The sequence below is a fragment of the Nannobrachium achirus genome (genome assembly GCF_963921795.1).
Source record: "Nannobrachium achirus genome assembly, chromosome: 11".
Taxonomy (NCBI): domain Eukaryota; kingdom Metazoa; phylum Chordata; class Actinopteri; order Myctophiformes; family Myctophidae; genus Nannobrachium; species Nannobrachium achirus.
Window position 1 is genome coordinate 44,063,833 of NC_137820.1, and position 19,144 is coordinate 44,082,976.

General features: G+C 43.1%; 1 protein-coding gene across 2 annotated transcripts in view; it reads left to right on the plus strand.

Moving 5' to 3' along the window:
- The window catches only part of tbxas1 (thromboxane A synthase 1 (platelet)), a 133,383-nt gene that overhangs the window by 74,153 nt on the left and 40,086 nt on the right, over positions 1-19,144 (plus strand). The window contains exon 6 of one of the 2 annotated variants that reach the window (XM_080737763.1): positions 5,421-5,537. The exons of the other annotated variant lie outside the window; for it this stretch is intronic. Coding sequence (XP_080593889.1) covers positions 5,421-5,537 — 117 coding nt within the window. The remainder of the gene's footprint in view (positions 1-5,420; positions 5,538-19,144) is intronic. 2 annotated transcript variants of the gene reach the window in all.

Here is a 19,144-nt window from a genome sequence, read left to right on the forward strand (position 1 = left end):
TTATCGATCTTGGTGTGGACAGCCCTTAACCACGCACAACTGTACATCGTACAATGGATTGTGAAAATAGCAGATATACAAGTTCACAACGCGTTGCAAGGCGAAACATTATGAGCGTATAGATCTGACAAGAACCCTTTCAACAGAATAAACACACGGTCAGGCATTGATCCACTTTGAGATTGACTTTTAAAGGTTTCTCAGGGTCAAAGGTCATGACATTTTGTTGAGAATAGAACACTGTTGTGTATACAGTACATTATGTAGTGGAATATGTCTTTTATTTGTAGCCATTGAGGCAAGGCAGTTTTATTTATTTGTAATTGCAGGTGCAGGACAACAGTGGATCAAGGCAGGATTTAAAAAAAATGAATTACTCACACTGGGACTTATCAAAGGCTCCCAATCAAGGCTTTATTGATTAACGTTTCGACACACCGTCTTCTTCATAATTGTAGCTGATGACCCCTGCAACCCAAAACGAAAACGTTGATCCCTACCAGTCTTCAATAGTTGGGATTATAGCTCAGCCAGAGAAAGAAAAGACATGTTGTACTTTGTAAGTAAACTGGAAAACATATTGACAAAGTTATGGACGAAAATCTATGTTGACCTGATTTTACGGCCACTGACCCCTAAATGACTCAGACAGACAGACAGACAGACAGACAGACAGACAGACAGACAGACAGACAGACAGACAGACAGACAGACAGACAGACAGACATAACATACTGGAGTACACAGAACCAGTTAGACCACAATAGAGGATATCATAGCGAATGGAGATGAGCTGATTTGAGCAGATGATTGCAGTGGAAGAAATATCGGCCCATATTTTTGAGATCTGAACAGCATACTGTATAAGTACCGTAAAATCCAACACAGCACAAGTTGCACAACACCACACCACACGTGTTTTGTTAAAGCATTAAAGCTCTATATTCTGATTCTGAACAAATCATTGCTAATGTTTGGCCCTTAACAGGTTTCTCTCCGAACTACAAGCTCATAATGCCTCGCTTGTAGATCAGCTCTTGTCACAATATTTGCCTCTTTCTTATAATATTTGTCAATTTTGCCAATGTTTGAACATTTTCATTGTATAGTTTGTTGGTTACTTTTGACTTTTCTTTTCTTTCTCTCTTTTTTAGCTATTAAAAAGGCCTTAAAAGTCTTTAAATTGTCACTTCACAGTCATTTGGGAACCCCCCAAAATGGGTCCCGGCCCCCAGGTTGAGAACCACTGTGGCTTACAGCATCTTTAGCTTGTACAAATGGAACATTTGGGTCCATTTGGTTCCAAATTGCAGTGAGGGTTTACCAGTGTGGTGCGGCAGCAGAGTGCAGGTACAGTGGGCGAGGTATTCCTGATGTGTGCCCAGGGTCACAGCTAATGATAGGCTGACACATGTATCAGAGAGAGGTCAGAGGTCACGGGGTCACCCTGGCTTTCATCATCTTCCATACTGGTGCTCTGCCGCGGAGCGAAAGGTCAAAAGGCGAGGGAGAAAATCGATGCGCTTTTCCTCTCTCCCCACGGCGCCGACCCACAGCAAGCCGTGTGTGCAAGCGATGCCAAATACAGGACGCTCACGAACAAAATGCAATGGCGAGCCACGGACGAAGTGTGCACGTATCTGTGCTTCTGGAAATATAATGCTTTGTTTATCACGCATAATTGTGCACGTGCACACACACACACACACACACACACACACACACACACACACACACACACACACACTATGCTTGTGAGGACACCATCCAAGGTTGTTCTTAAAAAATGAAGTGAAGTGAGCGGTGCCTTTGAGCAGTTCATTTCTATAGGCTGTTCAACAGCGCCACTTGGTCATCCAGCGGTATTGCAACAGTTGCATACTGCATACAGCTAATCCCATGTGCCTAATCCTAACTCTTTTTTCTATTTGTAACCTTATAGCTTTATCAGTCTTTGATAACGAAAACAATATTTATTTCTTGTGGGGGCTGGTATTTTGGACCTCAAAAGTATAGTAACGTGTGCGCGCGCGCGCACGCACACACACACACACACACACACACACACACACACACACACACACACACACACACACACACACACACACACACACACACACACACACACACACACACTCTTCTCTCAATTATGATTCAGAATTTCTTTTGACATTTACGCTTGCAGCTTGGACGTCTAACACAAAAGCGGCTAATTTTCGTCCCTACACCAAAAAAGCTGAGGGAGCAGTAAAAACAGAATTACCAGATTGATGAATTTGCTCAACTCGCGCTGTGTGTTTTGAAGGTTTCTCTGGCCCTCCAGACATGATCACAATAGCCTCCTTCACGCCACATTACACCACTTCATTGTTGCTGTGTACTTCCGTGGCATGAGCTTGCTTCTTCAACTTCACTTAACCGTCGCGAGGTTCCGTGTGGCATCTTACCGCAATCCCATCCAAAATAATGGCGGGATCATTGACCACTTAAACCCTATATGGTTGATCGGTGGCCCTCAGGGCTCCGTACAGTACTAGTGTGTGTTTTCTGTTTTCTGATATTGTGGGGAAAGCTTTAGCTGAACATGGTCTTCCCTACAATAAGGTTTAAGTGGTTAAAAGGAAAGACATACTCACTGGCCACCATAGATCGTGTTGAGTTAGTTAACATAATCGAAATTGTCGCCGTCAGGCAGAAACCTTGTACTGTATCTCCATATTTCAACATTTGTTTTTTCTTTTTTTTTTATGAATGCATCATGTCACACAAACGTAGTGAAAAATATCTGATCTACAAGCTCACAACGGTTACTATAATACTGTTACTGTATAAAAGGTGTAAGGTAAACCCCACAATTAATCGGATATCTGCCTAATATTTAAATTCTGTGCATCCCCCAAAAATTGGTCTTTTACGGGTCCATTGGGTTACATTTGTAACTCTCTGAGTCACGGGTTTTCAACGTTTTCAGGCCAAGGACCCCTTAGTTGAGAGAGAGATGAAGCAGGGACCCCCACAACCTTTTCATAGATTCCATATAGTTTCACTGTTTGACAGCACAATCATCAGTGTATTTTGGATTCACGTCAATTTGTGTTTTCAGATATTTAACCACTTGAACCGTCAATACTTAATAAACTTGACCTTTCACTCTGTACTTAGTCTGCTCTTTTTCCCCTCTACACCAAACCTCTTAGCCGAAAATAGCCGATCTACAAGCTCACAACGCCTCGCAGCGCGAAGCGTTGTGAGCTTTTAGATCAGCTAGTTGTGAGCTTTTAGTTGTGAGCTTTTAGATCAGCTATTTTTGGCTAAAGTTCTCAGAATATGGACACTAGGGTTCAAGTGGTTAAAAAGGAGAAAAAAAGCTTCTGTCACACAAAGCTTTGGAGGACCCCCTGTAGTAACTCTGAGGACCCCCTAGGGGTCCCGGACCCCCTGTTGAAGACCCCTGCTCTGAGTTAATTCCGCACGGCAGCGTGCATGGCTGTTTTGTATTCCTCCAGAGTAGTTCTCCTCCTGCCATTGTGTTTGTTGCCTCAAAGGTCCAAACTGTACGTATCTGTGCTTCTGGAAATATAATGCTTTGTTTATCACGCATAATTGTGCACGTGCACACACACACACACACACACACACACACACACACACACACACACACTATGCTTGTGAGGACACCATCCAAGGTTGTTCTTAAAAAATGAAGTGAAGTGAGCGGTGCCTTTGAGCAGTTCATTTCTATAGGCTGTTCAACAGCGCCCCCTAGGGGTCCCGGACCCCCTGTTGAAGACCCCTGCTCTGAGTTAATTCCGCACGGCAGCGTGCATGGCTGTTTTGTATTCCTCCAGAGTAGTTCTCCTCCTGCCATTGTGTTTGTTGCCTCAAAGGTCCAAACGTCCCAGAGGACCTTAGTGATGATCAGACCCACTGGGCCGCACAGGAACAACACAGCACAACATGACAGCCTCTCTTTCTCTCTCTCTCTCACGCTTCCATCTTTCGCCGAGATGATTTGACTGAGCCCGGCGGCGCGGGGCGCATGGCGCTGGAAATGAAATGGTGATGCATTGAACTGTCGATAGGGTGAGCAGGGGGTGTCACACCACATTTTGGGCCCTGGGTACAAGGATTCACTGTGGGCCCCCCATGAATGTTAACTATTGAAAAATAGCAGATATAAAAGCTCACAGCGCGGCACCGAGTGCCGCGCTGCGAGCTTGTAGATCTGCAAATGTGTTGAAAATGTGTGCGCAAGAAATCTATGTTTCCATGTCATTGGTGCTCAGACTTTTTCATGTGAAGGACCCCCAAAATTATATGTATTTGGCCACGGACCCCCATCTAAAAATATTTAGTTCCAGGGACCCCCCAGAAGCAAAATTTGAGTAACAAATGTTCGCTTAAAAAATACATAAATTCAAAGATTTGCACACATTTTCACGACTTTTCAAAAATAGCAAATCTACAAGCTTGCAGCGCGGCACTCGGTGCCGTGCTGTGAGCTTGTATATCTGCTATTTTTCAATAGCTAAAGTTAGGAGGGCCCCTCCAACTTGGGCCCTAGTAACTCAGTCCCCCTAGTGACGCCCCTGAGGGTGAGGGTGGGCCCAGGCGGGGGCTGGGGGTCGAGGCGGGAAGGCGGCATTAGAGACGAGGTGGATGACAGGAATGGGCTTTTTTCTTATTTCTTCCATTCCTCAGAGCCCCCCCCCCCCCACACACACACACACACACACACACACACTCCCCATTCTGTGAAACGCATACAGCAGTGGTTCTCAAACATTTTCTGGTCAAGGACCCCCACATTGACACTTATTTGAAAATATATTCCGGGGATATTTACAGCTCTAGCAGTGATCTCCAGCTATTTTAATTTCAGGGACCCCAAGTTTGACACGCATTAGGCTACGGACCCCCATTTAATGGTATTTCTATCTCTGAGACCCCAATTTATATTGTAAAGTCAATGTTAGTTTAACTCTGAGAGTGTACAAAGGGACCCTAACGGGTGCATTTGGTTCTATTTTGTACATTAGTTAGGATAGTTAGGGTTCCTAATATCATTTAGCTGGGGACCCCCCTGGAACTCCCTCAAGGACCCCTGGAGGTTGAGAACCAATGGTGTACAGTGCAGGGTGTGCTCGGTACGTGTGTGTCTGTTCACACGCACTGTGCCTGTCTGTCTTATCATGAAGCAGAATAAATGGATTAAGTGAAAACAAAATGTGAAAGAAAATGAACTTAAGTAAACAACAAACACGCTGTATGAATACATGCTGTACAGAGAGTCTGTTAAGACTTTAACAGACAGACTGAGTCATTCATTACATTTGATTTGTGTTCCCTTCACAGCTCGACTAATGAATAATCATTGTTTTCTCGTGGTTCTAATCGGAACCCTCGTTTGACTTTTCCAGAACGTACGCTTCGCCACCAAGCCCATGAGCGACTGCTTGTTGATGCTGAGGAACGAGCACTGGAAGCGGGTCCGAAGCATCCTCACCCCCTCCTTCAGCGCCTCCAAGATGAGAGAGGTGAGAGTTGCATTGTCCTCCTCTCCTTAACCGCCCCACCACTCCCTTCCTCCTCTCCCCTCAGCCCCCCCCCCCCTCCCCCCAATTAAATGTCATCCAAGCCACTCACTGGTACTCCATGTCATCATCATTCTTCTTCTTCTTTTTAAATCTGTGAAACAGATTACTTACTTTCCTGTGTGTGAGTGCACTACCTTTACGCGACTTTTTGCCCATTGGCTGTCTCGGTGTCACATGGTCAGTGACGTCATTACGTGCGCATCCCGCGTCTTAGACGCGTTCACGTTGCCTAGAGACGCATTCACGTCATTGTCCTGGAGTCCACGTTAAAATAATTTACCACGTCGCGAAAAAATATATATTTTAAAAAGTCCACAGACGCCACCATTGTTCATGGGTGAAGGCATGCTACTTTACCCTGCGTTAACACAAATGAAATCCGCGTAGAAAGTCTTAAAACAGACGATAGAACTAACAGTGTGTGTTTTGAATCCATTTTGTGCGACCGTACATGGTCACAGAATTCAATGGGTGCCTGAGTTTTAGCGTAGCACCGGGCCGCTCTCTGACCATAGTGGCACAGCGTGTCAGGTGATACACCAAAAAGGGTTCCCCCACAGAACGTGTTCCCCCACAGGCGCAGAAACGTGACGTCTTTACACTGCAGCTGCTACGTTTAGCTACATGCTAAAGCTACTGCCGTTTCTGGCTGCTCTTCTGAGGCAGAGTGACATAAACTCATTAAGTCATAAAAAGACGTCTGATTTTCAAAGCGGAGAAACTAATTATCTGTGATTTACAACAGCCGTTTTCCCGAGCGCTCCACGTTCTCATAGTATTACGTCTCTCCCACAGTGGTGAGAAAAGTATACTCAAATGTTTTACTTAAGTAAAAGTATCTATACTTAGGGTGACCAGACGTCCCGTTTTACCCGGGACAGTCCCGTTTTCAAGCTGCGTGTCCCAGTGTCCTGACAAATATCTCTAAAACACTAATATGTCCCGGTTTTCAACATTCACTGCAAGATTGTCCCGGTTTTCGCCAGAATTAAAATAATAGTAGCTGTTTTCAGTGGTTGCATAGACATTCATCATGTTCTTTTCATGAAAACATCCTCACCAACCAATCAGAAAACATAAACAAATTCATTGCGTGTCTGAATTCAACACTGAGGCTGTTTGTCAATCACTCACTGCCTGTTTGCAACCCTGCGGTGTGTGTGTGCGCGTGCACGAACGTTAGAGAATGGGCACGCACGTGCACGGTAACGTGCGCATTGCTTTTAAGGTCCCGGTTTTAAGCAACAGTGGTTTGCGTCCCGGTTTGAGTGGCTGAAAATATGGTCACCCTATCTATACTGCAAGTAAAAGTCCGGAATTCAAAATGTAGACCTACTTGAGTAAAAGTATAGGCTACACTTAGGACTAAAAGTAAAAGTACTCATTATGCACAATTATTCTGTATCACATGTTACCAAATAATATCCTTTGAAAATAGCCATGGCTGAAGTGGTTATGTAGGCTATACTTTTCAAAGTAACTAGTAAAGTTTTCAAATAATTGTAGTGGAATAAGTACAATATTTGCCTCTGAGATGTAGTGGAGTAAAAGTAATGAAAATTGGAAATACTCCAGTAAAGTAAAAGTACCTTAAATTGTACTTATAAGTACAGTACTTGAGAAAATTACCTTTTTATTACCCCAAGAAAAAAAATAAAAATACCATTATTGCACCAAAGTAATCAACAAGCTAAAACTATACTATCAAAAATGTCCAAACATTAGCCTAATTGTAAAATAATATAAGATAGAGGCAAACATTTTATAAATAGCCGATCTAAAAGCTCACAATGCAAAAAATAAATAAAATGGGGACCCAAATTATACCAAGGCTATTTGAAAATAGCCGATCTACAAGCTCACAACGCATTGCGGTGCGACGCGTTGTGAGCTTGTAGATCTGCTATTTTCAAACATTTTGTACTTTTACTTTTGGTACTTTAAGTACATTTGGATACCAATACTTTTGTACTTTTACTCAAGTACATTTGTAATTCTGGACTTTTACTTGTAACAGAGTGATTCTACATTGCAGAATTGATACTTTTACTTAATTATAAAAATGTAGGTACTTTTTCCACCACTGTGTAAACGTTTGTGTTCTCATGCCAATAAAGCTTCTTTGAATTGAAGATTGAATTGAAGATTGCTCCCCATGTGGCGGAGTACACAATAATGGTAAATAAAGTAGCTTACTCTAAAATAATCCATCCATCCATCCATCCATCTTCAACCGCTTATCCAGCATCGGGTCACTGGGGTAACAGTTCCAACTGAGATTTCTAGAGTTCCTTAATAATAATAATTAAAATAAACAATACTAATGATTATAATTGCGACCGTAAGGTCGCAGTTACTATGAAAACCTCCACCGCCTCTCTGTCCGTCAGTCTGTCTGTCACGTCACATCACACTTTTTTGCCCCTATCCATGTGAAATTTTCCACACACAATCCTTGTCTGCCAATCCACAACCTCCACCCTTCCAGGGACCCCCGCAGCTCCAGGGACCCCCGCCAAATTTTTAAAAACACATTTTTGAATACTGCTCCTGCAGTTTTTGCCCTAAAATCACACAAATCGCTACACAGTATGTCTACACTTATCTCATCGACATGGATCTGTCCCATATAGCGCCACCATCAGGTCGATTTTTTAACACATTTTTGGACCTAAACTTTTTTTTTTTTTCAAAAAAAAATGTTTTCAAACTTTTTTTAACACTAAAACGAGCACACAGATTTTATATTGAATGTGTCAATTCTTGTTTTTTTAAGTCTGCTTCATTTCAGTGGTGGAAAAAGTACTCACATTCTTTACTTAAGTAAAGTATCAATACTGCAATGTAGACGTACTCTGAGGGTGCCCTCACACCAAAATACCTAGAGTGGAATCCGCCAATGCATTTCAATGAGAATGGAGCGTTTTTTTGCAGAAATCCTCTACTGGCAAAAAACGCTCCTTTCTCATTGAAATGCATTGGCGGATTCCACTCTAGGTATTTTGGTGTGTGGGCACCCTTACAAGTAAAAGTCCTGCATTCAAAATGTACTTGAGTAAAAGTACAAAAGTATTGTCATCAAAATGTAACAAATGTACAAAATGTTTGAAAATAGTAGATCTACAAGCCCACAACGCATCACGTTGTGAGCTTGTAGATGGGCTATTTTCAAATAGCCATGGCATAAAATAGGGCTAAAGTGGATTAATGTATGTTTTATAATATTATAATTTATATCTGCAAAGTAACTAGTAACTAAAGTTTTCAAATAAATGTAGTGGAGTAAAAGTACAATATTTGGATCCGAGATGTAGTGAAGTAGAAGTAAAAGTACTGTAAACTGGAACTACTCAAGTAAAGTACAAATACCTCAAAACTGTACTTAAGTACAATACTTAGTAAATGTACTTAGTTACTTTACAACACTGCTTCATTTATATGAACACCATAAATTCATCCGTACGTATTCTGACAACATGTCGAATGCTTGTCCACATTCCCACACAGTTGTTCGATAACTGCCTGTGTAGGAACGCAGGCATGTGCGGTATTGTGTGATGCACTCGTGTATTCTACCTCCACATGGCAAATAGAAGGTCATCTGCAGCCGTACGGTGATGCAGGGGACAACTGACAGGATTATATGAAGCAATAAGCCACAATAGGCTTATTAATAAGAAACCACAGCCTTGAGTGGCTTATTACTGACTCAGCCAATCAGAATCCAGTAATGGAGCTATCCATCTAAAGTTTAACACTCTCTGAGTCATACTATGTAACTTTTTCCAATTAAACAAAGGTTACTCTCCATATAACCTTTCACTGGGTATATTTTTCACAATAACCAATTAACTATTCCACATGAATCTCTTCTCCAAGCATTATTGAACACTACTTTTATTCATGAGTGTCAGCTCCCGACACAATGGAAAAGTACCAGAATTGTGCTTGTCTATGTATTTTACAGTTACCAAATACCGGTCCGTTTCTGGCGACATGTTGTTGCTTTCCAAAATATAATTGGGCGCAACGAACTATCAGAATTCCTTCCATTCAGTGTTCCTTCCATATAGACAAACACTGTAATGACAGCAGTGTCACTAAACACTCCTATAATGAATATTACACAGTATGATTTTAAATGAACACTCCAGATTTCATTGTGAGCGGTTATTTATCTGTGAACTGGAATCATTCACTTACTATTGTAGCAGAGGGTTGTGATTTTGAACCCTGGCCCAAGAAAAACGAGGAGAGATCATTTGACATTAAATGTTTTAAATGGAGGCGGAGGACTTAAAGAACCTCACGCAGGAGATTTAGGGCTTGTAATTGGGTTGGAAATGATAGCTTCGTCTCCATAGCGGTTATCCAAGCATAACATTTAATTAACGTCTGATAAATCCAATGCGGATGGATGAGACTCAAAGGAATGTTCTTCTCTTATTCTCTCTCTTTTTTAAACCTCTCCTTCTCTCTCTCCTCTCCTCCCTACCCTCCCTCTCCTATGTGTGGTTCCCTCGCTCTATTTGTCATTCTGGCTCCTGTCCGTCTCTCTGTCTGAGTGCTGTTTATGTAATATCAGGCTTTGAGTATGCTTTGTCTAAAAATAGCTGAGCTCGTCGTGAGCTTGTAGATCGCCTCTTTTTGGAACACTGACGTATGACTGAATTAATTTGGCGAACACAGGCCTGGCTGCATGTTCTCTCTCTATCTCTCTATATCTCTGTCTATACTGTATCTCTATATCTCTCTATAACTCTCTCTCTCATTCTGTCTCAGTTCAATTAAATTAAATTCATTGGGACTTTACTGGCATGAGATACATACTGTACTTTTACAGTCAAATAATCACACCCAGTGTGAAGTGAGTGGTGCCTTTGAGTGGTTCATTTCTTTAAGCTACAGATACTGTATGAATTCTTGTGTTGTCCATTCATTTCAAGGCTGCCTCAAGTGACCAAGTGGCGCTGCGCTTGGTCACCCAGCGGTATTGCAGCTGTTGAGGCTGTCCTCATACATACATACATACAGGACATACACATTCGGTCAAGTTTTGGAGCGCTGAGGCATTGCTCAAAATGAAGAGGTGTGTATACAGTTAAGGGTATAATTATACTAGAATAAGGAAATAGAGCTGTGTAACATTGTAACTTTGCAGTCGGGTGTACTGTAGTAGGTACACAAATAAACAAACAAAAAACAAATTAACTTAAAAATTAAATACAAGCTGAAGAATTGTGGCTTTGCCTTAGCCTGGTTCCAGACCATAGACCCCACCTATTAATACTCCACTGCTTATCTGATAATCAGGCTACCTTTGCCTCCCTCTCAGAATCAGAATCTATTTATCGTCACATCACAGGTTTACAGGTTTAACACAGTGGGTGGAATGTGTTTTTTTTCTTTAATTTTAGTTTGCTACATTTTGTTTTCATTTCAAAACATTTTTAAAAAGTATTTTCAAAAAAGAATTAACTCTGAGAGTGTAATTAACTCTTTTACTGCTACGGACGTTCCCGTTTGCCCCATTTTTGACTGCGGCGCGATGCCAATACGGCTCGTTCTTTTGTACCTTGTTTTGATGTCTGTAAACTGATGAGGGGTCGCGCGGGGTGTACAGTAAAAACATCTCCCGTAATTCTGCTTTCAAATCTCCACCTCACGTAAACATCAATGATGTCCAAAATCACTTCCTGGCTGCTCGCTGTGGATCTATTTCTCTGATGCGACTCTGCGCCCTGAATGTATGGCAAGCCGCAGCGGCCCATTTCACATTAATTCTTGCATAAGGCTGCCCTCTGCTGCCAGTATGGCCAAAGTACATGTAATACAAAAAATAAATAATAATAATAATAAATAAAAAAATGAACGTCCAATTTCTCTTTTGGGTCTTGAGCTAAAATGTTTGGGCGACCACTGCCGTACATGATATGCTGTGGATTGAAAACAACAACAAAAAAAACATGTACATTCCTCCACATGTTAACTGTTCCTTTATGGAGTGCTACTGGGGTGCCCTCCTCCCAGCTCTCCCACCACAGGCTCCCAGTGGAACATTTTGCATTGGGTTTTTAGGTTTTTGAGCGGTGGTCACACCGTCTCCATAGCGTGGCCGTGTGTGTAGGTATGTATGTTTGTATGTGGGTGGGTGGGTCTGTATGTAGCCTCAAGCCTGTGGTGTAGTACCTTTTATGACCACACATGTTAAGGGAGGGGCGCTGTTTTCAGGCCAGGCCAGGCCAGGCACACACACACGCACGCACACACACACACACACACACACAGGGGGGAAGGGGGTAGGGGTTGGTGGGTAAGAGGGTGCTGTTGAGACTAGCCTGGGGGGGGGGGGGGGGGAGGTGACAGAATTCATAGATCTAGAACACATCGAATTCATAGATATAGAACACAGAATATGTACAGTACAGTACAGTTAGGTACAGTTAGAGTACAGTATACAGTACAGTTAGGTACAGTATACAGTACAGTAAAGTACAGTAAGGTAATACGCAGTTATTAAGCACGCCCGAGTTTTTTTTTTCCAAATCTTTTTTTTTTCAAAAACTTTTTTTTTTTTAACTTTTTTTTCCAAAACCTTTTTTTTTTTCAAACTTTTTTTTTTTCAAAAAACTTTTTTTTTCAAAAAACCTTTTTTTTTTTTTTAACTTTTTTTTTTCAAACCCTTTTTTTTTTTGAAAAAAAAAAAAGGGGGTTGGTGGGTAAACCACCGCTCAGTTCACATGGGTGTGATTTTTTGATAAATTAAGAGCATTTTCTCTGTGGTAAACAAAGTAAACAGCAGGCTTAGGGTACCCAGTAGCTCTGAGGCCAGAGGCGCTTCTCCAAAAATGGGTCAGTCAGTCTGTCTGTCTGTCTGTCTGTCTGTCTGTCTGTCTGACTGCCGAGGAGAGAGGAGGTCATCATGACATGCAGGGATGTCGTGTGGCACCAAATTCTGGGCCCTGGGTACAAGGATTCACTGCGGGCCCCCCATGAATGTTCTTCATAGGGGGAGGTGGTTTAACCCATTTAGACTGGGAACGCATTATTACACATTATTTTGTGCTTTAACTATTGAAAAATAGCAGAAATACAAGTTCACAGTAGATCTGCTATTTTTGAAAAACCTATGTTTCTATGTCAGTGGTGCTCAAACCTTTTTATGTGAAGGACCCCTAAAATGACATGTATTTGGCCACGGACCCCCATCTCAAAATATTTAGTTCCAGTGACCCCCCAGAGGAAAAGTTTTCAAAAATAGCAGATCTACAAGCTCACAGCGCAGCACCGAGTGCCGTGCTGCGAGCTTGTATATCTGATATTTTTCAATTGCTAAAGTATAAAATAATTAAGGCCCCTCCACCTTGGGCCCTAGTAACTCAGTCCCCCCCCCCCCCTCCCTTGTGACGCCCCTGATAACATGTACAGTATGATGACCATGTACTGTACTCCACGCTTTCATTTTTCACCACATGAATGGCACCAAGTAGAGCCTGATGGAAGTCAAGGGGCTGTGAGTCTGTCTGTCTGACTGTCTGTCTGTCCAGGGCTAATCTGGACAATACTTTTCCAGAGAGACAAATCAGGAGAAAATCTACTTTATTATCGACCTTTCTCTGTTTCAGCAACACACTCTCGACAGATCTAACAGCAGTAAACATAGGACGATTTGGACGTTCACAAGATCTGCTGTCTGCCTACTTTGGAGAGCATTTGTATGTCATTTTGTGTACCATTCCACCTCTAGTGGCAGCAATCAGTATATAATTATCCACCATCTTTGACAGAGTCTAGAGATTTAGCAGATGCAGCAGGCAATACCGTATCGATGTTTTCACATCTGTTTTCACATCTGTACATATATTGTTGTAAAGGAACAGTGTAGTATCTCACCTTTTAATATGATTGCAAAAATGTTGTGTTGTGATTATTTGGTTGATGATATACAGTGAAAGAGCTGAGGAGAGGCCTTGATTGAGTTGAGCACAAGTCTGTGATTACGTGTGTGTGTGTGTGTGTGTGTGTGTGTGTGTGTGTGTGTGTGTGTGTGTGTGTGTGTGTGTGTGTGTGTGTGTGTGTGTGTGTGTGTGTGTGTGTGTGTGTGTGTGTGTGTGTGCGCGTGAGCGCGTGCTAGCAGTTGCGTGTGAGAGAGCGAGAGGTTGTCATTTGGGATGTTAATTGTATTACTATACTGTTGGTCACCATGGTAACCCCAACCACCCTAATCTCAGTGTGACCATTTTGTGTGTGTGTGTGTGTGTGTGTGTGTGTGTGTGTGTGTGTGTGTGTGTGTGTGTGTGTGTGTGTGTGTGTGTGTGTGTGTGTGTGTGTGTGTGTGTGTGTGTGTGTGTGTGTGTGTGTGTGTGTGTGTGTGTGTGTGCTTCAGAATAAAAAGTCAGACACAGTGTTTCTTTCTATTGTTAATATCAGTGAGACCACTCCATGTTCACATCATGTAGCCTCGCGTTCAGATCGGCTAGAGACTTTTGTAAGACCTTTTGCCTATAACAACATGCAGGTTTAAAGTGGTTAGTAGCACGGCACAAGTGAACAAACTCTTTTCTCTGTGTGTGTGCGAGTGTGCATTCAGTATTTTTCATGTCCAAAACTGTTACTTTTCAGGATTCCAATTCAAAAATAGCAAAAGTAGCAGATCAAGCATTTCGAGCTTGCAGATCAGCTACTTGTGATGCTTTTGTGTGAAGCTGTATTTTACAAAAAATAAAGAAACAACAAACTAAAATATGGAGATAAGAGGTTTCTGCTGCGACAGCATGATGATTTACTACGTGCAGGGTGGGTTTGCTTTGCAAGGGTTGCTTTTGTGAGAGAAGTGTACCTGTGATTCAGGGCCCGCTATTGAAAGAGCCTCATAAAGGGACCTGGTCATGTTGCAGCCGACTGCGCTCGCTCCAATAACACTTAATCACCGCGCTCTGTTGTTTGGGCCTCTTTCAACGTTTAGCATATTGCATTTCTCGTCTGACTGGAACTCGTAAACATGTTTTTCTTGGCGCGCGCCCCCTCACACACTGTCCAGTATGTTAATGAGACCACTAATTACACCTCCACGCGTGACATCATACCCAGCGAGCACAAGTGTACGCACAAGCATGTGCGCGCGTGCGTGTGCGCACACGGCTGTGGGGAAGAAACCTTGTATCTCCAAAGTTTTTTTTCCCATAAATGAATGCTTTGCTTTGCCACACTTCTGAAAAAGAAAAAAAAAAAGATGTTTCTATATCGGTGGTGCTCAAACCTTTTAATGTCAAGGACCCCTAGAATTAGATGAATTTTATTTTGACCGCGGACCCACATCTCAAAATATTTTGTTCCAGGGACCTCGAGAAAGAAAGATTTGAGTTACAAATGTTTGCTTTAAAAATATATTATATATATATATATATCCCTGTATATATTATATGCTGGCGCAGTTGGTAGCACTGTCGCCTTACAGCTACAAGGTCCTGGGTTCGATTCCCGCTGGGGACGTTGTGGGCGCTTGGGGGCGTGTTCTGTTTGGGGCGTGTTCTGTTTTCTGTCTCTCCTCCGCGTCATGACCTGGGTGGGGTTGGCAAAAGGGCCTTTCTGTGTGGAGTTTGCATGTTCTCCCTGTGTCTCCTAGGGTAGATACCCTCACAAAAACATGCAGTAATCCTGGTCTCTATACTGCCTCCCCCTGGCCAGCCGGGGGGGCCTGATGGAGGGGAAATGAACTGGTTGGAGGGGAAATGAACTGGTTGGAATAACGTGTTCCTTCCACGCGCCACGTCCAACCGGGGGAAGCTCCCCCCTGTCAGGTGAAAAGAAGTGACTTGGACTCCCCAGGTTGGCAGAGGGAGTGTAGTGCCCAGGATTACATTCGATTATTGACACCGGGTAAAAAATGGGTTGCAAAAATCGTGGTATAAAAAAGTGGTCCAAAACTAAAGTGACACAGATGCTTTCCAGGTCTACTGTAGATGCTTTAACCGCATTTACCAACATAAATGTGAAGCCTCAACAACATCCTGTAGCCCGTTGTTCTTAGTATATCGCTGTAGTCGGGTAGAAACCTCATCATTTCAACCTTTTTAATGTTTTTTTGATCAATGATTTGTCTTCTTCACGACACAAGAGTGTCTCCTCCTGGGCCACTGGCGTCCAGGAACCGAGGCTCAGTGTAGCCTGACATTGTGTCACGGGTTCGAGCCCCGCGGCCTTTGCGGCGCGTCATTCACCCATCTCTCTCCCCATTTCCTGTCCCAGCCTCCTGTCCTGTCCTGTCAATAAAGGCATAAAAAGGCCCAGAAAAAGTGTCTCACAAAAATAGTGAAAATAGATGACCTAAAATCTCGCAAAATACGACATGTTATGAGCCCGTAGATCTGCTATTTGCACTATTTTCAAAATGTTTTAAAGATAATAATAAAAAAGGAACGGTTTTCGGCACATAGGAGGTTTCCACCCCAAGGACACACACCAGGACATTGATCCAGCATTTTGCATGGGAGGCTGGTCTCAAACGGCAGTGATCCCGCGTGCGGTTATGAAATGGCATCTTTTATGAGCAGCTATTATGGACTTTACAAGCTCTGTCGGACAAACACCGGGGAAAGATTCTCACAAAAAAAAAGTTATGCTTTACTTCCCAGCAGTTTTAGCCAGGAATCTTGTTTTGTGTTTACGGCTTGCATGTCTGCTTGTTGTGTGTTGTGTAAACCAGTTACCAGACTCACAGGAGGGCAGTGGTCAGTCAGTGTTGCCAAGTCTGCTTATTAGAAGCTTTATAGAACGCTTTATTTGGGCTTCCTTTCCTGATGTTGTGAATGGTTCTCAGACATTTTCATGTCGAGGACCCCCAAATTCGTCCTGGGTTGGGGATTTTGTGGCTGTCACAATAGGCCTGATGGCCATTCTGGAGATTTTCCAGTAAGGGGTTTCCCACCTCACCTGTGCCTGATCCTTGATTGTCATTGCCCTGATTGAGTCTTTAAACCCAGCTTTGCTTATTTTTTTTTTGTCTCTGCAACCTTTTTTTGATAGTCATGTTAGATTTCCACTGTCTCTGATGCGCATCGTAACACAACATCCTTTTAATCCAGAGACATTGTCATAAATAAACAGACTTGCTGATCTGCTATTTTTGATAGTTTCGAGAGACACCTTTGTACGACGAAGCAGGGCATTAATCTATCTCTAAAACGAAAAATACAGACGTCTGCCTGACGACAGCGATATGTTACAATTTGAGTGTATCATTTGAGAAAAAAAAGACTGTATCTTTCATCAAGGGCATTGCGGCGGTGCCCTGAGAAGATTGTGGTGTGCCTGTTGGCTATCTGAGCAGCACTGCTGTGGTCGACCACACCATGACAACCTGCAATCATGCTGAGATGCTATTGATCATTGAGTGTGTGCCTGCGTGCGCATGTATGTGTGTCTGTGTGTGTGTGTGTGTGTGTGTGTGTGTGTGTGTGTGTGGGGGGGGGGGGGGGGGGGGGGTGGCTGCAGTTCTCAACCTTTAACAAGATCTACAAGCTCTAAATGCGATGCTTCGAGCACCGTTTCAGGCTTGTGGATCTGCTACTTTTGACACTGTTGTGTGACGCAACACTGTAGAATGATCAAGTAGGACGTTAAAAACACTAAAATTTCACAAAGGGAGATAGATAAGAGGTTTCTGCCCGGCAGCAGCAACAATATTCTACTTGCCTGAGCGTGTCCACATACTGTACACATACTATACATACCTGTATGTACTGTATGTACCGTTTGTCCAGTGTGTGTGTGTGTGTGTGTGTGTGTGCACTGCAGACATGTGTGCATTTGCCGTGGTCCAGCAGTGTTTGTCTGTCTGTCCGACTGAGTGGCGGCCCCTCCCGGCCTCCTGCGAGTGGGGGGTCCAGCGCGGTCCGGCGCGGTGTGGCACGGCATGGCTTGGTGCTGCCCAGTGTAATTTGTTCTAGATTTTCACGTGCAGCGCTCTCTGCTTACAGAGGAGGAGGACACTGCTCCTGTCATATCCAATCAGTGCATCTGTGCTTCTTCATCTTCTCCCTCCCTCTGCTTCGGAGCAGACCCCCGCCCTTAAACCCCCCCTGGAGCCCAGAGCCGTGTAGCTCTCTCTCTCTCTCTCTTCTCTCTCTCTCTCTCTCTCTCTCTCTCTCTCTCTCTCTCTCTCTCTCTCTCTCTCTCTCTCTCTCTCTCTCTCTCTCTGCAGCATCAAAGGCCATGGTCTGTCTGCAGCCAACAGTCGTCTCTTCTTTAAATGAACAGTTAGATTTATTTAACCACTTAAACCCTATGCTGCTTCGTTGACCAGAGATCCCCAGGACTCTATAATAGTAGGCCTTTTTTTACTCTCAAAACCGAATTTCTTTGCCGCGAGAAAAAACTAGCCGACAGTGAGCTTGTAGAGCGGCTATTTTTGCAGAGCGTTCGCCACCATAGTTATTATATATCTCCAGAGTACGGACTGCCCCGCCCCACCTATTCATTTCAATGAAGGTTGCTCACCAACACACCCGCAAGAACACTTCTGCATTGTTCTTGGTTATGCCAGGGACCCCCAGAAGAGCTGGGGTCATCCCCATGTTGGCTTTTTTGTCACGGACATACAAAATGAGCGCACAATAATATTACCAGAAACTATGGTTCCATTTGTACACTCGCACAGTTATGGCGGACCTTGCAAAATGAAACCTTTGAGAACCACCAGTGCCATAGTGTTCGTAGTGAATCAGTGTTGTACATACATTCTGAAGAAAACCTGGGGATTTGACGCTCAGTCATTTTGGGTGTTATGATCAAAATAAGAACATTATAATGGTGTGTAAAATAGAAAATCCAAAGTTTAAACACAGGCGAGGCCAAGTCTTTGCCACAGGGACACATTTAGTTTTGTGTACGGACATATTGAATGACCCCCGGCTGGGGTTCAAGTTGTTTTTAGGGATGGGACGATATGAAAATTTCATATCACAATTATTGTGACAAAAGAAATCGCAATTTACGAATATTACCATAGATGATCAAAATCCATTATCCTGGGGCGGAACATTTGCCAAAAAAATAGCCGATATACAAGCTCACAATGCAACGCGTTGTGAGCTTGTAGATCTGCTATTTTTGCGGCAAAGACATTTTGATAGAGAGTGAAAAAAAGACTGTATCAAGTGATATTTTAAGTACCTTTTACCAATTATAGAGAGTTTAAATGGGTGCCGGCAAATAAAAGGTGAATTGATCACAGTGCATAAGCGGAGGACGATATCACGATAAATTTAATATCCACGATACGATTATCGTAAGTGTTTTTTTATCACGATAAACAATAATATCGCGTATCGTCCCATTCCTAGTTGTTTTCAGACGGGGACGGGGACGGGGTCTCATGGCTGTGGTGGACGTTTGGACAGTCAGTCCTGTCCCTCCTGTGCTCCATCATGATACACTATCCCACCCCTCGCTGTCAGTGTAAGGATCTCATCTCCCATTGGATCCAACGTTTTATCGACCGCTGCCCGCTGTTGCGTGGCCAGGCTGGACGAGATGTTAGACGATGG